This window comes from Pocillopora verrucosa, chromosome 7, assembly GCF_036669915.1.
Source record: "Pocillopora verrucosa isolate sample1 chromosome 7, ASM3666991v2, whole genome shotgun sequence".
Classification (NCBI taxonomy): domain Eukaryota; kingdom Metazoa; phylum Cnidaria; class Anthozoa; order Scleractinia; family Pocilloporidae; genus Pocillopora; species Pocillopora verrucosa.
In genome coordinates this window covers 14,098,321-14,120,948 of record NC_089318.1, presented here as the reverse complement: position 1 = coordinate 14,120,948, position 22,628 = coordinate 14,098,321, and the positions used below count along the sequence as shown (strand labels likewise).

The window sequence follows — 22,628 nt, the reverse complement described above, 5'->3', positions numbered from 1 at the left end:
CGGAGCTATCCCTGTCAGCGGTGAAATACAGGAATGGCTCCAGTCTCTGGTCGTCCTCCTGAACTGACTAAATGAGTTTAGTTAGCGGAGCTAGTCAGCAGATGACTTTTTCATCGCCGAAATATCGCTGAATGACCTCGCTGAGCAAGAAAGGCTGCCTTCCCTTCACTACGTAAGTAACCATTTCTTGTTTGACACATCGGTGTTTTCACTCGCATTGATATTTCATTGTTCCGCTTCGAGACACGCGGTTAACAATACTCACGAGCAAGAACTTAAGATACAACTTATTAACTTTTACTCTTTTACTATTTTTATCTTCCAATTACAGGTCGGAGCCATTCCTGTATTTAGTCGGTAGTTTCACAAGCAAATAAAACTTCTTTGGGACGAAGGTTATGCTGAGAAGCATTAGTTTAGCTTAAAGCCATGTGATCTTTCCCCCGCGAATTCTCCGCTCCATACCCCTCCTTCCCAGGCGATGAATAATGAATGGTCCTTCATCTGATGAAACTAATGCTTTCAAGCGTAACCTTGTGACTCAGCATTATGATTATAAAGGCCTCTTGAAACCCCTTGTAGTTACCATCAGAGTACAGTTCAACCTGATCGTGAAATCATTCTCCGTACCGTCTCCGTCTGTCATCAATCATGATAAACAGTGCGCAAGCAGCTAAGGGTTACCAGCAAGCTTCAGCCACGATGCAAAGATCTTGGGGCAGAAAGTTAATTGAAAATGTTCAACCACGTCTTGGAAATGTGATCTTGGATTTAGGATGTGGCACTGGAGAACTGTCTGCCCATTTGGCGGAGCTCGTGGGAAGAGATGGAAAGGTTGTAGCCGTGGACCCTGACACTGCTCGAGTTCAATTGGCCCAAAAAACACACGGAGGAATCAGTAATCTTGCCATTCAAGAAGGAAGTGCCTCAAACTTCCCAGGAATGGGATCACAGTGTTACGACGTTGTCTTTTCCAACTTTGTGCTTCACTGGATTCAGGACAAACATGAGGCCTTCAAGAACTCGTTTCAGAGCCTTAAACCAGGCGGGAAAATTCTGTTGTCGTACGAAGATTCATTGGTTAGCATGTTTGAGCGCTTTTTTAAAGAACTTGTCCCAGAAAACTGTAACACTATATTAAGCAAGTGGCACTTCATAGAGAAAGCAAAGATAGAGGAGATGTGTGCAGCTGTCGGCTTTGATATTGTGAAGAGTTACGACGTGAAAAGTGATGCCTTTGTATTTGATAACGAAGAAGAAATGATTTCGTTTTTCTGGGCAGATTCACATGGCTTGTTTGATCGCAAGCTAATAAGAAAAGACAGGCTGGCAAGTTTCTGCACTCGGTACACAAGTGGAGAAAATTCTTCACCATTTAAGTTGTTTCCTGGTGAAGGTGATCACTATTGTGTGTTGGTTGCGGCAAAACCGGTATAAAATATCTCTGCTTCCTCCTTTGAAGACTGTTGAATTAGCCAATTTTTCCAGTGTTCATGTCACGGAATTTTATGCGAACGTATTTTCAGTATATTCTTGTTCTCTTCAAATTAGGAAATCGTTAGAGTTCTTTTTATAGAGCATGTAGCTGGTTATCCTCGAAGATCATAGCAAAAAATCATCGAAACTCGTTTTCGTGTTGCACGGATTGGGCAGATATAAAGGATAAGTGTTAATCTTATTGGAATGTTGTGAAGAGTCACTTTCCAAGAATGTAAACAAGAAATGCTAATAATTCAGTTATCTTAAATTTCCATAATAATGATAACGAGCAATTATCACGCAATTACTTGATGTTAATATTAAGACAAAACGAGTTTGTGCCACGCTTGACCACACTAGACAAGAAAGAAGCACAGTGTTCAGATTCAAGTACAAATCAGAGAGAACGATGAACAATGTGTAAGCGTTTAGTTAACCACCTCCCCCGCACTCCCGATTCAGTACACAGCACAAGGTGTTTATCTTCATGAAAGCTGGTTTATGTGCTGCATATAAATTGGAAACTGATGCCTCTTAGCATATGCTTCTCATCATGGTATTGCTTTTTAACTGATAATAACTTCCTGAAGCTGTAGAATATTTTATCAGTGTCGTTCATCTTAGTATTGTAGTCAAATAAATAGTTTATGTCAGTTAACTGATGTCGACATGTCGCTACAAGATTATACGCACCACTCAATCAGGAGTAACAGATTCGGTTTTATATAGTCAGTCATAAGCGGGTCTTAATAAAGTTATACTTAACAAATAGAGAAGCTTTGACTGTGCTTTGTTCTGTTGTAAAGCACGCAGGAAGCGGTTAGAGCACGAAAGAGGTGTAGGGAGAGTGAGTTCTTGAGTGCTCTAACCGCTTCCTAAGTGCTTTTCAACAGAACAGAGCACAGTCAAGGCTTCTCTATTTGTTTTATAATAAAGAATCCATTAAATTCCCTGCGCATTACTTTCAATTTTCAAAATAAATTTTAAATCCAAAGCGAACCACAGTGTCGTCAGCATGCTTTCTACTTTCATAAAGCACGCTACAATAGGCCAATCATAATTGTTGTTATAATAGTTCAAATAATCTGATTGGCTGTACTGGACTAAAGCTGTCAAAAATGTCAAACCATCAAAGTTCATTCTGCAGGAATTGTTTACAAACTTAAATAGTTTGGTAGGTCTAATCTAACACTTTTGCTTTTTTAATCTCTATTACAGAATGTGGAGGTGAAATGTTCAGTGAAATCCGGCCGAATTGTGGCTCACAAAAACACGCAAGTTTTTTCACATGACAACTAGTAAACAAACTGCTCAAGGCGAGTTTTACGAAAGAAGGACAGCCGAATTCACCGAAACATGAAGATTGCTCGTGATGACAGAGCCGTAAAACTCGGTTGCAGTGACTGATGTGGACTTCACTACTCAACGCATCGGAAAGGACATCAGAGCAAGCCCTTAGTTGTTCACTCGAAGGGCGGTCGATGTAATTTCTGAGGCATGCTTCACTGGCGATCTCCGAGCTAGCCACGTTGGACTTCAGTAATCGCTCCGACACCGTCATGATTGGTATGAATTATATCAGTTATGCCACTTTGGCTATATTTTTTATCATTCCTGTTTTGTTCTGTTTTGTTTTTGAAATCGAACTTTATATACTATACGAGTGTTAGCTGTGTTTTATTTTTATTACCACTCGTAAGCTTGCAATCTACCTGAGCGTGAAAACCTTCAAAACTCGGACTGTCCAATTTTTTTTTTCAGGATTTTCGTCTCTGCTCTCGTTATAATAACGTCAATTACGGTGCCTGGCATGTTTATAAACCTTTGTTTGGTTGTTCTGTTGCTACTTGCCGGCTCGCTTGTTTCGAAATTTCACTTTCAATTAACGAAAAAAAGCTACAGAAAAGTCCCGGGAAAGGTCGGACATAGTCCAATTTGGGAGATGTGGCGACAGCTTTAACTCAGCTCTATGCTCTATACTCTCATAGAGCACGCTCTTTCAACCAATGACAGCGCGCGTTATATCCGAACTTTATTAGAAATCGAGATAATATATAAATATTCAGATCAAATATAATTAGAGATATTTTCTGAAACGATTATTACCATTGGACGCTACTAGATTAATGAGTCATAATTAATTGCAGTAAGCGCTGTGGCTCAGCATGTGGTGGGATTTGGAGCACGACTCAAACAGTTGAAAAAGCCAACGTGGTTTGGTATTTTCACTCACTTACGCCCCCACAACTATGGAACGTTGTAATGTTGGCATGAAATCAAGTAACGTACAATAGACATGGCATTGTTTACCACTTTATCTCCACAACCTCAAACTCTCCAGGAATGGGGCGGAAACTTCCTACCTGTGAACACTGACGCTTCTAAGCATATGTCACACGCCATGAACTGACTCACCGTCTCCAATTGATCAAAGCTTTCAAAACTATTTTTTTCAGTATCGGTCATCTTCACAATGGAAATACCCAAACAGTCTGAGAAGAGCCAAATCGGGTTGGTATTTTCACTCACCAGATATTTTTGTATCGATTCTTCCTGTATCTTTATTGTGATTGTTTCCTGGTGAAGGGAATCGTTATTGTGAGTTGGTTGCAGCGAAACCGGCACAAAAAGAGTACTTTTAGGCTTCTTTGGAGACTGCTACCTTGATCATTCCTTCGGTTGTTTAAATTTTTATGGAATTTTGTTTCAATGTCTCAACACATTGGAATAGGCTGAAGACACATTCATAGAAATTTTATTTATTCTCTTTGAATCTGAGAAACTCGATGGGTTGCTGTTAAAATAGTTTTTATTTTTATATTAAAAATCTGCGAAGGTCAAATCTCTTGGGACTGCATTGTATGTGCAATTTTTAATGAGTACAACTAGAAACCCTTCATGGTAAATTATTCCAAAGCCCTCTTTCATTGTCATTCTGGCAGAGTTTGAGCATGCACAGTACTACTCAACCATCACAAAGCAGTAAACGAGTCAACATACAAGATGTAATCATCAGCGTGATATTCTACTCTTCTACTCTCGCCTCTTCCTAACTATTTGATAATTATCGGTAAAATATATTGTTTTGTAGGATTGCAGGAGAGCCAAAGAATCTTCAACTCTCCATAGTTTCAGATTTAAATTGAAAAATAACCAAATCTGTACGAGTAAAACATGTATGAACATGTTACTACCAGTTTTTCCTTTTTTTTCCCATTTAAGTACTGTAGTTACCAGAAAATCTTATTTTCCATTAAGTCACTCCCAGTTTTTCCAATCTTCATGTGCTTACTGTTCTTTTAAATATTGTCCCTTTGCCGCGTTTTGGTGAACACAATTAACTTCTCAGAAGCAACTAGACCATTCTCAAGTCTTCATGGACCAATAAGCACCTCTCCTTTTACCCGAAATTTTAAATAAGCGCCCGTTCGTTAGGGTTGTCCGATTACAGCCAACTGTCCATTTACCATTTGCGCTGTCCGATCACAGCTGTACAGAATGATTAATGAAAAATAAAGCAGCTTATGCACCAATCACATTTGATGAAATTGTAATGGTTATGATTAGACTCATAGCCTCTAAAGGAAAATGAAGATGATGTTTACAACACTCAAAAATGTGTACAATTTATGGGTTTATTTGTAGGTCTATTAAAATGGTAAAAAGACTTTAGTGACATGGGGAAAGAGAAATGGAGAGTATAATGTTGCCTACATTGGAAGAATGAGACATCATAGAAAAAAAAATATATAAATAATCTCATGCTGCCCTAGGTTGGCCATGGAATGTAAATGTATGTGTTTGTACATTAAAACACTATGAGTTAATTTATATGAGATCATGCAAGCCAGGGGAAAAATGCTCTTTGCAAAATATTACAAATAAGGTACAGCTTTTTAACACTTTAACTCCCATTCATGAGTGATCAAGACAGAATTTCTCCTTACAATATCAATACAATATCAAGCAGATAAGTGATAAGAATAGAGAAAAATCTTAATAAGGGGATTATTACATGTAGTTGATCTAAAACCAAATTCTCCAAACTAACATCAGGAAAACTATATGGCAGACATTAAGGAGAATTACTAATGAGATCTTGGGAGTTAAAGGGTTACATGAATAAGTACAGCAAGCTTGGGAAGATGGATCTCATCTGATTAACAAACAACAAAATCGAACACGCTTATTTATTTTCTTGACTTGAGAGGTATTGTGAAATAATTATAGGGAAAAGAGACAGAAGTAGTGATTGACTGCATGTATGGCCAATTAAATTCATTCTATGATTGTACAGAAACTTGACCTGTGGAGAGACATTCCATAATTTTCTATTGGATTCCTGTTTGCTATATGTGCTCGGAGTGCTATTTGGTCTATATTCTGTGAACTGTATCAAGCACATGATCAGGCACCAAAGTAAAGTTGCATTGCAGTTGTGTGGTGAATTTTACGGAAAGCACAATGTAATCGACTCTTCTGCAGTGTTTGATACAATGGTAAATGGCCTAAATTAAGGTCTTGTCAATACTTTGTTACACAATTTAGAGAACACAACAACCACTTGGGATCACTGTGAATACATGTAATAATGGTATGATATGCTTTTGAGAAAGTACAGAGAAGTAATGACACAGCATTTTGGAATCATCCATCATTTTTATGGTGGAGAGGAGATCGACTCAGCCCTTGAAATTAATCTAATTTAAATTACAATTTGTTTGGCTTGAAGAGAATTTTGAAAACATTCTCTCTTTTGTTGTACACAATGCACAATTTCTTTAAATCAGTGTAGATGGTAGGCATAACTGTATTTTTGATACAAAGTTGTATCCTCTTACTTTGCTACAAGGCAGTACAGAAAAGGTGTAAGCCTTTTCAAGCTTGTTCAACTCTTCTTGGAGATGGCAGTAACTTTTTTTTTCAGAGCCTGTCAGTTACATCTTTCGTTCTTCTATGACCCTTAAACTCCCAGAAGTGATTGACATGCACTCACTTCTTTGCATGATATCCATAAATTACCAAGCAAACAGGTAATGAGAATATTCAAACTTATCAGGTAGAAGCTGTTACTTTGATTAAACACCAAATTTTCATAACTAATTTAGAAGGAAATGTCTGGCAGCTACAGTAGAGAAGAAAACTAAGAGTTTAACTCTTGACTCATCAATGCACAGCCCAGATTATGTTGAACAGATTCAGTAAGGGCTGAGCTAAAAACCAGTTTGGTTGAAGGTAAATTTGAGTGACGTTCAAACCATGCCAATTGGACAAAGTTTAAATTTTTGAATTGAATATACACATTTTTTAATTGTGTGTTTCTATATATTTTTTTTGTGGTGGTATTCTGATGATTGGGGATGGGGTCAGCACATTTAAGCCTGCAGGCTGTTTAAGATGAAACCAATCCTGCTATTAAAATTGGCCAACACATACATTAAAACATACTTGCTTTATTTCCAAAAAAATTAACTACAATGATACATGTAGTATTAACAGTGTAATATGCTTCTTAGATCTAATTAAAGTTAACCTCTAAATATTTTTGTAAAGCCATAATAATATCCTACAGTTCCAATGTTGAACTATACTGTTGGTATTATAAGAGAAAAACCATCAGTGGGATCCAGTTACAACTCTACCTCATTTGGGTGAAATGATTTTGTCAAATAAACTAAAATAAAATCATGAAAAAAAATAAGGGAAAACATAACCCAATTTGATGAGAAAAATGGTTAAAAGTTCAATATCGTAGGCAATTGTGTGTTATATGAACATAAGGAAAATCCTATAGGTTATAAAAAAGTTAATAAAAAGAATCATACAGGGTACTAATTCAACCCTTTAACTCCTTGTATGGTGGGAAGGGATATTAATTCTTACAATTAAGAATTAGGTCAAATTTTCAGGCTAAGCCAAGAAATTTGTAGTAATAATCATATCTATTCCAAACCGGAGCAAGTTTCATCTACATCTTGAGTTAAAGCGTATATACAAGAGTATTACCAAAGCACAAAGCGCGCTTGACTTACTTTTTTTCCTTCAAAATACTACTTACACTTGTTCGACATCTGTACTTTGTTTATTCACTCTGTCACTAATAATTGTATTTTCATCACTTGACTCTTGATAAAACTGTTCCACTGCAAAGTGAATTTTTCTTTTCAAGTTTACTTTTTCCAAGCCTTTGAATGGTTTGCCTTCAGTCAAAAGTTTTAACAGTAAGGCTGGAAGAACCCCAGTGAGAACTACGGCGATGACGGAGAAAGTAGCGGAAACGTTATTTTCACTTCCGTAAAAAGCAATTGAATATACCACTAAAAACAAAAATATCAAAATCAAAACCATATTGCGAAGCATGCGACAAATTTCAGATTTAACTGGCAAAACTCTGCCGCACACAAACCAACAAAGCCTGGTCGGAATTGTGTCGTTGGAATAAAAACTTCCGGTATTCTTATGTAATTCCCATCGACATGTTAATATCATCCCCTTGACCTCTTTGTACCTGTTCTGAAAATTAGAGTAACAGAGATAAATGTTTGTAATAATTACAAGGACGAAAGCTGCATATGGCGTTACATTATCTGCGTTTAGGGCGATTCCTATGGTAGTATACGCTACAGTATTGGTAAAAAATCCACAAGAAGAGGTCAAAAAAGTTATGGTAAAAAGTAAAATTACATAAGAGCACATTAACAATAGCACAATTATAAAAACTCCAGTTACCCTAATCAAAACACGGTATTCGCAAAAAGCTCTGGTCACTCTATATGTCTTTAAAAAAAAAATGAGAAAAAGGGTATAGAAAGGTGAGAAAATACCTAGAAAGCAAACCTGCATAACAAGACAGAGGAAGATGAAGAATACTTCACCAAAAATGGCCAAAAGTAGTGTAAGAAAAAAAGAAAATATGACCCAGGCAGCACAAAGTGCACTCCTCATTCGGGAAATTTTATGATTACTCATTGTTGTCGAACACGTGATGGTACTAAACAGCGTGTTTAACCTACGTAGACACCAATTTGTAAAAATCGGCACCAAATTGTAGACTCCATATTTCAGTAAGTTCAAATGAACACGTATTTCATCTCCCACGGAGCTTCGTTCGATATCTAGTAAAGGAAACCGAAGCAGCTTAGATAATCTACCGCATAAACAACTCCTTGTAATCTGATTTGATAGTAATAAATCTTTCGGTCTTAAAAAAAAGCAAGGAAAAGAGACACAGATTGAATAGGCAATTAAAAAGACGGTATTAGATAAACCACGGTCTATTTCTTTCCTTAAGGTTTCATCCATGTGTCTTTTGTTTATCGCTAAAGTGAGCCCCAACTGAACGTAGATAGAAAGTGGACAAAGAAAGACGAGCATAAAAGCTAACTTAAGGTTGAACGAGAACCTCGAGTCGGGCAGTCGTTGAACAACTTGAAATAAAAGAGTTGAAATAGTCAATGGAGTGGCATCATCCACGGCAATTCCATCGTCCTCCTCATCATCCTGATTGATTTCAACGTATCCATTTCTCGTGTGATGCAAACGATCAGCGTGTGGACCTGTGTCTTCCGTAGGGCGATATTCGGCCTTGTCACACTCTCGCTGAAGGCTAAATATATAATCTGGCAGTGCCAATGGAAACGCCGGAAAAAAAAGGACCAAGAAAATAGCAATGAGAGTAAGAATGGTTTCGAGCAGCTCTGCCCAGTGGCTTATGCTAACAGTTTGATCACACAGGACCTGATGAGATTCAAGATTGTTAGGCGATATTCTACAGCACTGATACTCAAGATGTTTATCTCCTGCACCCTTTATGACCTTTATCATTCTCACACAGACTACTTGTGACTGTAAATCACTAGAGTTTTTTGTCTCAACGGTTACATATTCTAACAGCATTTTTCCAATAGCCATGTTTTGGCTGGATGAGTTCAAACTCGCTACACATCCTGTTGGTTTATCCGCCAAATGCACGTCCAGACTTGTCACCTGATACTTTAACAATCCCAGTGATAAAACATCATAATTTTCGGGCAGAGAAAGCATATGTTCCTTGATTGACTTTGCCCAAACCCATCTTTCTGGAAGAAATTCGTCCGCTAACTCCAATGGATGGTAGCTTCCGTTTCCAATCTTCAAATTCAAATAAACCATTTTCACACGTTTTCCGGATGCTTGGAGGCGAAATTCCATGGAAATATCCCCATCAGTGGGTGAAAGTCTGCAGTCAACATCCCGCTCGGCAGTTAAGAAATGTATGAAGGGGTAAACGTATAGTAGAGAGAGGCACATGACATGTAGAGACATTTTTCCACCGATACTTCTGGGTTCTACAGGACAGCGATAATATTCTTAAACTTTCGATTTACAGTTACTTACTCTAGATTGGTTTCTGCTTTTGACTTGTTAAGACGTGTAGACCACATGATCTTTATTATTTTGTTACTTTGGAAACAGGACGAGAAAATAAAGTGTTAATGACCTCTTTCGCAGCTCTCTCTCTCTTCCGTCACGCATCCTAGTAGGCTGGAAGTCTTCCAGGCTCTCTGGAAAACTAGCTTTCTAATCGGCATCAGCAGTATTTAGATCAGAAATCTTAGAAATCAGGTCTTATTCAAATAAAAATTGTGAAAATTATGGAATCTAAATCCAAGCTATAGCAAATGCTAATTGCTTGTTGATGACTGAATTAGGGACCTTACCTTGGTTACTGAGATCTTAATAATAGAAAGGTCAACGAAATTTTCAATTTTGATGCTAATGCATAACAATTCAAACGATTTGGTCCATTACCCCAAGTGGAAAATAAACATAATGCTTACGATAGTTTTAGATTTTGCGCACAAAAAAGTACAAGTTATGGGTTTGTAGAAGGTGTATTCGATTGATGAATAGGACATTGGAAAAAAAATATTTATTTCCTTTCGAAAGCCAAACGGGATTATTCCTTAGATTGCTCTATATTCTTGTTAACCTTTCAAGCTTGTGTTTGCCATATTTTACATAATTCCCTGATCATGATTATGCACAAAAATCATGGTTTAAGTCGCAGAAATATAACTAGTGCTTGTAAAACCCGAGTTTGAAAGAAGAGGGATACTCAAGTCCTTAAAGATACGAGAAAATCTTCCCCTGCAGATGCATCATTGAATTTGAATCTCATAAGTTAATATTTGTAGTACCTCCTGATTCTAACACCTATTGTAAATGTATTCTCGATGTTATTGTCATTTTTTATCATTTTTAACTCGTGAATTGCGCGCATGCGCAAGAACGAGTTATAGATACGATGTGGGGAATGGCATTCGCTCGCTCGCTCGATTGGTCGATTCCTGTAAACTTTTTTTTAGATTTTAGGCTTTTGAGTGCATTTTATAGTTTTTGGTGAGCAATAAACTGACGAAATGGCGACCTTTGTTGCTAAGAATAGTGGTGGGGTGAAAAAGAAGCCAATGATAATCTTAAAAGAGTTTTTTTTTTCGTTTTAGTTTCAACAAGCGGCGCCAGCGACTGGCAGGCATGCAAGGATTCACACTGAAATAACAGAACAACCTTCGTTTTTCATAAAATTGTAATTTACAATCCTTGAACTTGAAACAATCCGAAGATTCATTGAAAATATCACTTACTGCGAAGCGCTCGGAGTTTACAGATGTTCAAAAGCTTTTTCTGTTATAGCGTGAGATTGAGGACAAAATTGATCATTACGTTTCGTCGCGTGTGTTTTTCCTGTGTGAAGCAACAAAAGATGCCGGCGACTGACGAAATAACAAGTTAACACGAAAATCAGATAACACCTAAACAAACAATTTTAGCGACCGATTTTCAGTGAATTTTTAAAGAAAAATTTTCTTTTAAGTTTTTAAGACAAATTGAAGATTCAACATACATACAACGTACTAAAATGCGAAAGTTACACACCACAAAATTGATAAATAGGCCTGAAATGAAATTCTCTCTTGCTATTGATCATACGTTGCCTAGCACGTGACCTAAATCTACCCAGGCGGAGATCCAAAATGACGGTGGCAGGCTTGGCTTAGTTATATCACTCAAAACCCGTTCCCGTTTGTCTCGTTTGATAAAGAGGGAATCGTTAATGTTTTCATTAAAAAATGACAGTGTTGCCTTGATTTTCTAATATTTACAACGAAAGACAGTAAATTTCACTTTTCACCCACATTTACTTCCAACCTTTTCTTTTGAACCAGAAACAAAAATGATAGACGTTTAAAACACATGACATCATCCACCTTGTCAAATGTAATAGCATGATCATTTCAATTGTAATGCCTTCTTATCCCAACGTTACTTTGTTTCTTTGCTACATTAGCGAACACTGAACTACTGCTCGTACTCTAGATATGACAATCAACCACAAAATTCCCTAAACCAGATAACATTGAACATAATATAAAAAATCATGTGTCAATTCACGAGTTTGCTCACAGAGCACTTTGATTAAATACAATCGTACATGTATGCATCAAAGCTGAAGAAACCAAATTAAGAAGAATATTTCTTTTCAACTCTACGCCTTCGAATTACAAGGACACCCAGATCCTTATTGATATGGCGTTCCGTCCGGCTTGTTTGAGATCCTCAGTGCGCAAGTCCTCAAAAATCGTAAATAACGAAAAAATCGTCTCTATTGTATCGTTTAAAGACATCACATCACAGTAAATGCAGGCCTTTCTTAGGCGCTAAAAGGGGGGTCATGGTCCCAGGCATTCCTTGCGTAAACCGAGGAAGCTGGGGATGAGAGTCTAGCACTTGTCTTACCTTGTGCTCGCTCTTCGTAATCATAAATCAGTTTACGAAATGCTGTGTTATACGAAGTCCGCTCTCAAAGATTCCTGTCTCATGCGCTCATCTCACATACGTATGCATACGCTATTCGTGGTAGGCCCACACTAAATGATATCGAGCGTTTTCGGAATGGGCCGGTGCACGGACTCTCTAGCTTGAAAGCTAGCCAAATGTGCAAAGTTTACACTAGTTCTTACGAGATAACAAATGAGCCATATGTGAGTTCAAACTTCGAAAATACTAGCAAAACTGTGACAGCCGATTGAACAACGAACTATGATGCTGAGATGAACACCTCATTTGCTGGAAAAATCAAGAAAGTTCGTGAACACAACTTCGAAGATGGCGCTAAAGACAGCGAATTGGATAAGGATACTGACGTAAGCAACTTGAATAGCAAGGTTGAATATCTAAGCTTAACTCTTCCGTTGAATATCCTGTTTCCGTTACTGGTTTTTATTGGGTTCAATACTAGTAAAGTACAATTTGGTATTTCTTACACAATCAGTATTATTATTGTACAAGCGATCGTGAATGTTGGTTTGCTCTCCGCATGGAGTTGTATGTTCTTTGTATAAGACATGATGAATACTCTCGATGATTGTGATATACTAGAAAAGTTGTCAATATGACCAATGTACATGAACATAAGGATTTTACAGTGTCAATAAAAGTACAACAATTCAGATCTCGTTGTGCAAAGTCTGTATATTGTAATCGTACTCGTGTTGTGTGTGAATGCCATGGCTATAAACGTGATCGTGAACCAAGCAGAGTACCAGTGAGGATGTTAAAACGTGTCTCTAAGAAAATTAGAAAACTGCAGAGTTATGTACGGAGCCGTTTAAGTAAAAACGTACCAAAGTCAATGAAATTCCATGATGTTATTAAAAATAATGCAACATGAAAAAAAGCATAGCCCCATCCTACATTATGCATTCAGTTCTTGAACAGAGAAAACAATGACAAAAACAATACATTTTCATTGGAAAAACAGATTTGTTTTACAATAGTATGGGGCTGTGCGGAAACTTTACCAAAGGTTCATATAAAACAAGAATCAGGTTTGTACAAAGAAATGAGAAGGAAACCAATTTTTAGAACAAGAAACGTTTACTCTTCAATGAGATATGTCTACAATTCATGTAGAGATAAACATAGAAAGAAATATCTCAAATACTTAAGGTTCTTTTTGTGTAATTTCCCATATAGTGAGTACAAGGGTGTAATTCACAGAGGTAATTGTACAAAGAACAAGCTCTATAATGATGTAGAGAAAACCCTGTTCCTTGTAGGCACCTTGTGGATTCCAGAAAACAATAAAAACAACATAAAGTCAAGGGGATGTTGTATTTGGACAAAACGCTGGGCAACAATGTGTTGCAATGAGTTTATGTGCATTAACATACCACAATATGAAAGAAATAGGCAATCCCAATGAATTGAAACAAATAGTGCATATTGGAAGTAAACTACATAGCAGTTTGTCACAATTATCAAGACAATCATTTTTACTGCTAGCAGATTTACCATCAATGCTTACAGTATGAGAGGAAGATTACCTGCTAGAATATAGCAAAAGTCACCTTGGTAATGTCCATGTTGAGCCTACCATTGAGGGATATCAATACTGTATGGGCCTGAAAAGAGCATTTGAGTTATTGATATCAGAACAATATAGGTTATATATTTTAACAGTTGGATGTATTGTTGTGAGTATTAGTTACTGCGCTGATGATGGCCATTTTTAAGTGTTTGACTCACATGCCAGAGATTTTTATGGCAAAAGTCACTCTTGAGGGATGTGGTCTATTAGATATCATTTACAGACGACTTAGTGCATCACTTTCAAAGTTTATTTATATAATAAGCTCAGTTATGCACGTATTCTGATTGGTTCTCACTTATGATCTACTGGAGGACAGACTTATAAATGATGTCATCATTAAAAACTTTTTTTAATTCTTTATTATATAAAACAAATAGATTCCAAATTGCCATGCGTCTGTTCAGTAATAGATCACAGAGGATGTCAAAATGTGGCAAGAACATCAGTGCCTCATGTGCCACTTTTTTGTTCTTACCACATATTGACATCATCTGTGATCTATAACTGAAGAGATGTACAGCAACTTGGAATCTATTTGTTCAATGGAGCAACTGATTGGTTTGAAAAAAAAGGTTAACAAATTACAAAATATGATGTGGCAATTAGCAACAATGTAAGAGAGGTATTAAAGAGATATCAGGTCAACACAAATGTCACAAAGACCACTGTTTTGCAGTAGTTCTTTATTCCACATTACTCAATCATTTCACCTTGTAGTTACTAGAACTCAAATACCTTAGATGCAATTATTGAAAATGGATCTCAGCTTAACAATACAATGCAGAGTAAGCACTGTTTAATATCAGCTACCCTGACTGACAGTTTTACAATTTTTGGCACTAACATAAATGTACACATTAATGAAGTAAGTCACAGAGAATTAAGTAATTTAACTGAAAGCAGAATATCTTTAGAGACCTTGATTTTAAGGAACCCCACTGGGAAAACAGGATTTTTAATGTGGATTTCAAGTTACTGTATAGCTTGTATTTATCAACAAAATGCAAAAGTTAAGCAATTGTTTTCTCTTCTGACATATGAAGACAGTCATTCACCTGCAATGAAACAGACAATACACATTCGTGGTGTGAATAATCTAGTAGAGTAAATTAATATTATTCAAAATAGACAGGAATGTCACTGACTATGGAATGTGATATACAATTTATTTGCTGTTCATGTCAAATTACTAAAATTGAAAGGAAACACATCATGAGAAAACACAGAAAAAACATATGTATGACAACATGGAACCTGTTGCCAATTGGTGTATTCAGTATTGTTTTCTGTATTGCCAACTGTTCAATCTTTTTTAGCCCAGCTGCTTGGCAAAGCTGTGGCCCTAACAATAATCATTGGAGACTTAATCTGAACTTGAGCATCCCATGAACAAAATAACTGAGAAACATGTTTCATACATTTGTACAAGGCCATACAGATCAATGAGTGGGATAACATCATGATTACTAATGATTGAAAAAAATAAACAAGTTTCTGGCTGAAACAAATTTTGGCAGTTGTGCTAATGTGTATATACTGATGCCTTCGATATTAATTATTTTGCAAATAAAGCAAGTTACCTAAAGTATCAAACTTAAACAAAGTATTCTTTTGGTAGAGAGGCCTGTGGTTCTGGGCAGAGGTTTTCTGTGAGTATTTACTCTTTGTGGATAATCTAGTAAAGGAAATTAATAATATTATTCAAAATAAACAGGAATGTCAGACTAAGGAATATGATATACAATTTATCTGCTGTTCATCTAAAATTACTGAAATTGAAAGGAAACACATCATGAGAAAACACAGAAAAAAAAATATATGTATGACAGTATGGAACCTGTTGCCAAAAAAAGGTTTCTAGAAGACATTAAAGAAAATATTCAACTATGGATGCTGGAAAGAAGAAAGAATTACTTTCCCGACCCAATGAGAAATTAGTGAAAGCCAGATTGGTTGAATTGTGTATTAACCAATTTAAGAGGAAAATAAGAGAGGGCCCTTATTTTATATGTACTGTCTGTAATCAAATACTTTATAAGAAATCAGTCATAACATGCATAAACGAGAAGTACCCTTGCCAAACATATTTCAATATTCAACAGTCATTTGATGGAAAACAGAGTATATGCAACACATGTCACTCAAAGGTCATAAAAGGAAATTACCATGTCGGGCTGTAGTGAATAATATGTATGTGGATGAAATACCCACAGAACTATCTTCATTAGAAAAACTAGAACAAATACGAATAGCTCAACGAATAGTATTTTGAGAAGATTGGGGTTGTGCATAAAGGACAACAGAGAAAAATTAAGGGTGTAATATGCAATGTACCTGTAGGATGTGATCAGACATGTAATCAACTCCCTCATCAACCTGATAGATCTTGTATAATAATAATTAAGCTTAAAAGAAAGTTACAATCTGGAGGACAAGTTTATTTTGAAGCATCACGACCAGAGTTAATACAACAAGTTCTTAACTGGCTCAAAGTACATAATCCATTCTACAAAGATGTACTAATTGATATCAACAATATTGATAGCAACCTCACAACTTTACAAAATGATGCAGACGATAATGATACACATCGACAAGCTACAACAAACAATGTAACAACAAATAGTGATCCTGCTTTGAAGTTTGATGCAAGAGAAAACGATAAATTAAATAGTAATGGAGAAGAAAATGATGACCCCTTAAATGAATATAGAGCCCCAGTATGCGAGACATACTTAGAGTCAATTATACCAAACCAAACTATCCAGAGGTGAATGCTCAAGTAAAACGCTCGATCCGAAGCCCGAGTGAACGCTCCTCGAGGGTCTAGTTAACTTAAGAAAGTAATTTCACTGATTTCAGAACGTAGTTTGTTTTAATTGATAATTTAGGTGACTTCAGACAGTAAATAATCCTTCGAGCTTTAACTTAATTCAAACTTTTAGGAAAGCTGGCCAAGCCGGTGCTGATGTTAAACGAAATAATACCGTTGACATCTACATGTTATCTGCAGCAATCATAGGCAGACTACTCTGTGGGATTGAGGCCGCGTGACGTCAGTTATTTGATACGCTAGTGTGTCAGTCGAAAGACGGTACCAACTAGCTCAGGCGTGGGGAGGATAGGGTGAAATCTGAGCCCAGTTAGTGATTAATTTGAAATTTATTACGGTTAATCGAAGGCTTATGACTTATGATCAACCTCTTCGGTCCACATATATCATGTGTCGACGGCAGATGATGAGCGAATGCCGGAAATCGAGCAGGCTTTTGAGGTGGTTAGACGCGGGTATTTGCACTGATTTTTGGCTTGGCTCTTACACGTTTATCGAATTTTGACGTGCCCGAAGCTGGGAGGTGAGCGACATTTGGAAGCGGAAGAAATTTGCGAAGTTCTGGAGGTTTTTGGCCAAGACAGTCCTGGAAGTTGCACGCCTTGTGTTTTTCCTTTGCCTTTGGAGGGGCATCAGTACAAAGTGGCGAATGAACCGTCCCAAACTCCCGCAAAATCACTTTAGACAACACAGAAAAACCAAGGTAAGTGAACTTTACTTACCTAACTGTCATTAAGCGGATTTTGGGGATGAAATGTTACGATTTGCGGAAATTTTGATCGACCGTTGCAAATTACAAACAATGTAAGAGTTCAACCAGCGCATCAAATAACTGATGTCACGCGGCCTCAAGCCCACAGGGTTCTCTGCCTGTGCAGCAATCAAATCAAAATATTCATCCCAGTATTGGGAACTTAATACTCGCTGTACATGTGGTGCTAAACTACTGACATTAACGATTTGCGATCGTAATTGTCGCGGTTTTTCCACTGAATAATAGCGCTCATAAACAATAGCATCTTTCAAATGACAAGCTTATCTCAGACACCGTGACGGCTAGAGGAATAGCACCCGTTAAATTAATAACATCTTACGAACAAACAAAAACTTAAACAGTCTAGATAGATAATCCATTTTGGGTCAATGAAGTTATTTATCTACAAGATCTAATTAATTTTCTTTTTACGCGTTTTTCCATCTTAAAAGAGCCTCACAAAATATTCATTTCCAAATAAACGAGACCCGTGTTAAATCACCTTTCCCGGTTTTTTTCTGTGACAAGCGTCGCACGGTCAGCTGGGTAACCGCGCATCATAGTCAGCGGTATTATGAAAAGCCTCGTTTTCGTTTGTCTTTCCCAGTAATTCACTTCTGCGAGAATTTCTCGAAAACAATCGCTCTTGGACATATCAGAGGTAAGTGTGACTTCAAAAAAGGTCCTCTCGCTTTATGAGCTTTGTGATTACAAAAATACTTGATGAGCGAATGTTGAAAAGGTTATAACTCAAACGAAATATAATTTGCCGACGCACAAGGATCGCGGATGGCTAGGGTATCTGATTAAAGACAGCAATATTATCTTCAACTATGCATGGTTTGCTCGGTTGGGAGCAACTCAGACCAGTCACTGATGTAGTGCATGGCACGGTGATTATTTATGACCTTGTTTTTTTAAACGCTGTATATTACTCCTCCAAACAAAATCAGTTTGTCAGTGCGTTTCTTAACCTTGCCTCAAAAGATGCGACGAATTCGAAGACAAAGGAAAATCTCGATCGTCTGAAGACGGAACCTTTACTAGCTCTGATTTTTGAGAATTTGCAGAATTATGCGCCCGATGTCTTTTATCTTTTCTCGGGAAAATCCTAGACGATCGGCGATTTCACTGTTTCCCGAACATCCCAGATTTTTCCGACAAATGAGCACTTGAGATTGTAGAGATCCTCCCACTGTCTCGGCGACAAATCAAGAAAATCGGAAACGTTTCTATTTTCCTAATGCCTTCCCAGATTTTTACGATGATGGCGATCATTAACCTTGTTCACGGTGTATGAAAGCTTCGATTCTCACGGTCGAGGAAGTCGGTAATAGTGTTGCCTCCCTACCAGTCCTCCAGTTGCTTAGCTACAGTACCCCTGAGTCACAATTGAAAATGGTGTGCGCAATTATCTCAATGGGACAGACGTCTGTCGATCCATCGATATATTGGCAAAATCAGGGAACGTCGGGAACAGTGAAATCGCAGATCGTTCTATTTTGACGACATGGGAAAACCAGTCTTATCAGGTATTAAACTTTAGAAATAATCACACGAGTTTGGATCTCAGATACCTTTTCATGCAAAAGGGGGTAAGAGTTACCCGTTTCTTGGAATGAATATTACTGCTATACAAACTAGCACGTCCGGTTGGTTACTCTGTGTAAGATATCAGGAAAAATAGACGTGTACATCTCCTTTGTCTCAGCCAAAATGTGCTTGATTTAGGATTTCAACTAAGTCGAGTACGTATATCATATATACTAAAGTTTTCAATCTAATTTAGAGGTAATGCACGGCCCATTGACAAACTAAGAAAGCAATCTTTGGGTGTTTGAATGGGAAAAGAAATAATTCTTTGGTAACAATGGACAAAAAGAAAGAATTCAAGACACTATGTCCGCCTACAAGTGTTCAGGGTCACATTCAACAGATTTTGAAGCAGAATAACAGCCTCTCTGGTCAACTCTCAGAAGAGTTAGAAACTATCGTTGCAACCTTAGTAGCACTTCCCTTCAAAGATGAACTACAGCGAGGAATCTTCCTTGAACAAGTACAGAAATTGCAAGGCAACCACATCATTCAGATTTTCAACTTAGCTGTTGCTCCATGTCGAAACTCTGTGGTGGAATCTTCCATACATTTTGAGCAAAATTTCAAGAAACTTGTTGATATTTGTATCCTTTTTTGTTACACCTATGATGTGTCGAAGCGAGTTGCCTTTTACTATTACACGAGCGCTTTACAATTCTGTTTTCCTTCTGACACCAACCTGAAATGCCTGTCCTTGGGAGTTCTTTCTAACTTACTGAAACTTGTACAAATTTTTCAAGATGGGAAGTTAAAGGCTTCGGCTGACTCTTATTATGATGATAACTTTATATTACTCGGCAAACACAATTATACCAAAGATTTCTTCAGCAGACTGCTCCAGGTTCTTGACAGTAGACGCAAAGACTATCTAGTCGAGGTCATCGATATAACAGTAAGGTTAGCCTCGGTAGACGACAAAGATGTGATGAAATCAAACGATTATGTCGGTGCACTGCGAGAAGGACAGACGGTTTCATCATTCTTGGTAACCAACTGGATGAAACTTCTGGAATCAGCGAATGTCAGCAATGCTTTTGCATGTGCTTTAGCGGCGGTTGATCTTTCCGCAGAGAAAATCGAGCCTCTCGGTGTAGGTTTCCAATATTCAGCATCCACTTTACCTTGTCAAAGTACCATTTTCTATTTTTTGGGGGTTTTAGAAGAAATGAAAAGGAAGGCCGATAACCTTAGGATGCCCAACGACAAGACAAGGATGGACATACTTTTAAACCATGTAGATCACTTCTGCATCCACCCTAACGTAGCTGCCTTATCCCTTCAGTTGCTAGCAGCGATTACTATTTCCAATGATGTCTTGAGAGAAGTTCTCGATGGATTCTTTCACAAAGAAAGAACTGAGTCACGATTCTTGGAAGCAGCGCTCGCGCTCCTGTTAAAAGGTCTGTTGCTATGTCCAAACGGTGAGCTACTCAACAAAGTCATGAATTTTTGGATAAAAGCTTTTTCTGATGACCAAGGCTACGGAAATCTTGCTTGCTTGTTGGCCCTTTTGGATGAAGGATCAAGCAGCAATACGGAAACAGCTGAAAGTGTACTGAATTTCCTAGAACAACTTCCTCGCACTTTGTTGCCTTCGATGATGGTCTGGAGAAATGTGCTTTGGTGGCTAACTAAGATCTTTCCAACCTCCTTTCACTTGCGTCAAGAGGTATTGGTCTTGATTGAGAAGACTTCAGCTGCAGCCGCAGGACTACCAGTTGAACGGCACTGGCTTGAACGCCCTCCCTATGGACTGGTACCAACTTTACAATTTTTACGAGGGGTGTACCATCAGAATTGCAAAGAAGAAGCTAAGAGCGAGATGATTCGGCTGCTCACTTATTGCATTCTCAATGAAACAACTGGCAACTCATGGGCTCCTTCATCAGATCTGGATCTTATTGAATTCTTAAGCGTGTGTGAGCAGCTGCCGTTCAACATTAAAAAGCATCTTCTGTGTGACTCAAACCCATCCCTTAGGAGGCAATTGAAAACACTTTGGAATGAATTTTCTACTAAAACAAGATCAAGTCAAAATCATATGTGTAAAGGAGAAATCTTGAGTGAAGTTCTCTCAGTTGTCAGGACTTTTTCTGCTGAAGAGGGACCTGCGACCATTCCTGAAGATGCATTGGAGGCGTTATTATCCCTACCTAGACTGCCGCTCTCAGGTGAAAGAAAACTTAGAATCATCAAGTGCCTTTCGAATGAATCTGAAACTAATTATAAGATTGTTCTCTACATTCTGCTACTAATCCAAACACAAGCGTGCGTCCTGCAAGAGGAAACAAACGAATACTTTGATCTTCTTTGGCATGCAGTTCTGGATACTCTCAAAGGCGATCATCTGTTATGTGAACAGCTACTTTCCAGTCAGCATTCCACTACTCAGTTTCCTTCAACTAATGTGTTAAAAGTGTGGACCTTTACTGCCAGCGGACTGATATCGCTGGGATTATTTAGGGAAGACATCGATGTGAAAATTTGCCGCCCTGTTCTTAGTATGGCATGGGGGTTTGGTTCTCCATATGAGATTTTGCAACTTTTCTCTCTTACGAGATCAACAGCTCTCAGACTAGCTTGTCTATCCAGAAGTCAAACGGAAGCTTGTTCGTCCCTTAACTCTCAAGAGTCTTTTAAGGGGTGCTCTACTAAGAATTCCGATCTTTTGGAGATGTTAGTTCGAGCTGCTGGAGATATTCTGCATTTTAATATGTTCTCAACTATGACTAAGTTGGTATTGATCAAGAATTTGTGCAATATTACTCTTAGTAGTCCACCAACTATGGCAACATTGACAAGTGCCATGCACCACTTGCTTCCCTTTTTTCAAGTGTCTTTGGCGAAAGGCAGTGTTTCAAGCTATGAGGAAATCCACTTGCTTAATCAGGTCATCGATATCTTACATGATTCCGCCCTGCTGAACAAGCTCGCAAGAATGCCAACAGCCGTAAGAAGAGACCTTTCGTCTGCTTTTTCTGGAAAGTTTTCCTCAGTGTCTTCCATAACTGACGGGCTAAAGATTCTTGTCCTCATTTCCTCAATGCAAGACTTTCTTCGACCATTTAGGACCCTTTATCAAGGTGGCCATTGAAAAGGTGTCATCACTGAAGAGCGTTCTAGATGTTTTGGAAGAGCTGGTGCATGTTATTCGTAATGTTCGACCAGAGCTGATTCCTTTCACGATGCTCAACGTTTCGTTTCTCCTGGGAAATCCTGTCGAGCAACAAGAAAAACAAGAATTTCTGTCTGAAGTTTCCGCGAGGTGGAAAATTCCTCCTAGCTACCAGATATTGTCGTATTTTGACGTCCCAAGACTACTTTGGAAAATTTACAATTTTTCAAATGATTCATCGAGGACAGGGGAGTTGATGAAGCGTCTGAGAGAAATCCTGAGGAAAATCAGCGCTGATCGATTTCACTCTGAGTGGCATTTTGGATGTCACCATATTATACCTATGACAAGAAGAATTGCAAGTTGTGAACTTGAGTGGCTTGTCTTTTATTCCGCCATTTCAGAAGAAGATGCAGGTCTTGCACTAGATCTGAGT

At 37.8% G+C, this 22,628-nt stretch overlaps 3 protein-coding genes and 1 pseudogene across 5 annotated transcripts; 3 read left to right on the top strand and 1 right to left on the bottom strand.

Annotated features, from left to right (window-relative positions):
• The first annotated feature begins 37 nt into the window (after nt 1–37).
• Nucleotides 38–4,254, top strand: LOC131778629 (ubiquinone/menaquinone biosynthesis C-methyltransferase UbiE). Of its 3 annotated transcripts, none has more exons than XR_010718148.1 (4): nt 38–172; nt 332–2,035; nt 2,698–3,045; nt 3,627–4,254. XR_010718148.1 is itself a non-coding variant. In XM_066169500.1 (2 exons), exon 2 carries the CDS (start codon nt 652–654, stop codon nt 1,435–1,437), a length of 786 nt encoding a protein of 261 aa, XP_066025597.1. In that variant the 5' UTR covers nt 38–172; nt 332–651; the 3' UTR covers nt 1,438–2,457. The 3 variants fall into 3 exon arrangements, 1 of the variants encoding a protein (XP_066025597.1); XR_010718149.1 differs by having other exon boundaries at nt 3,936–4,252; XM_066169500.1 differs by lacking the exons at nt 2,698–3,045; nt 3,627–4,254 and having other exon boundaries at nt 332–2,457.
• A 2,658-nt stretch (nt 4,255–6,912) lies between these two features.
• On the bottom strand, nt 6,913–9,921 carry LOC131778632 (uncharacterized). Its single transcript, XM_066169498.1, has one exon. The coding sequence runs from the start codon at nt 9,781–9,783 to the stop codon at nt 7,534–7,536; it is 2,250 nt and encodes a 749-aa protein (XP_066025595.1). The 5' UTR covers nt 9,784–9,921; the 3' UTR covers nt 6,913–7,533.
• A 2,376-nt stretch (nt 9,922–12,297) lies between these two features.
• On the top strand, nt 12,298–13,204 carry LOC136282536 (uncharacterized; annotated as a pseudogene).
• A 4,101-nt stretch (nt 13,205–17,305) lies between these two features.
• LOC136282177 (uncharacterized) lies at nt 17,306–22,181 on the top strand. Its single transcript, XM_066169497.1, has 2 exons — nt 17,306–17,430; nt 19,271–22,181. The coding sequence occupies exon 2, from the start codon at nt 19,352–19,354 to the stop codon at nt 22,169–22,171; it is 2,820 nt and encodes a 939-aa protein (XP_066025594.1). The 5' UTR covers nt 17,306–17,430; nt 19,271–19,351; the 3' UTR covers nt 22,172–22,181.
• Nucleotides 22,182–22,628: the final 447 nt, after the last annotated feature.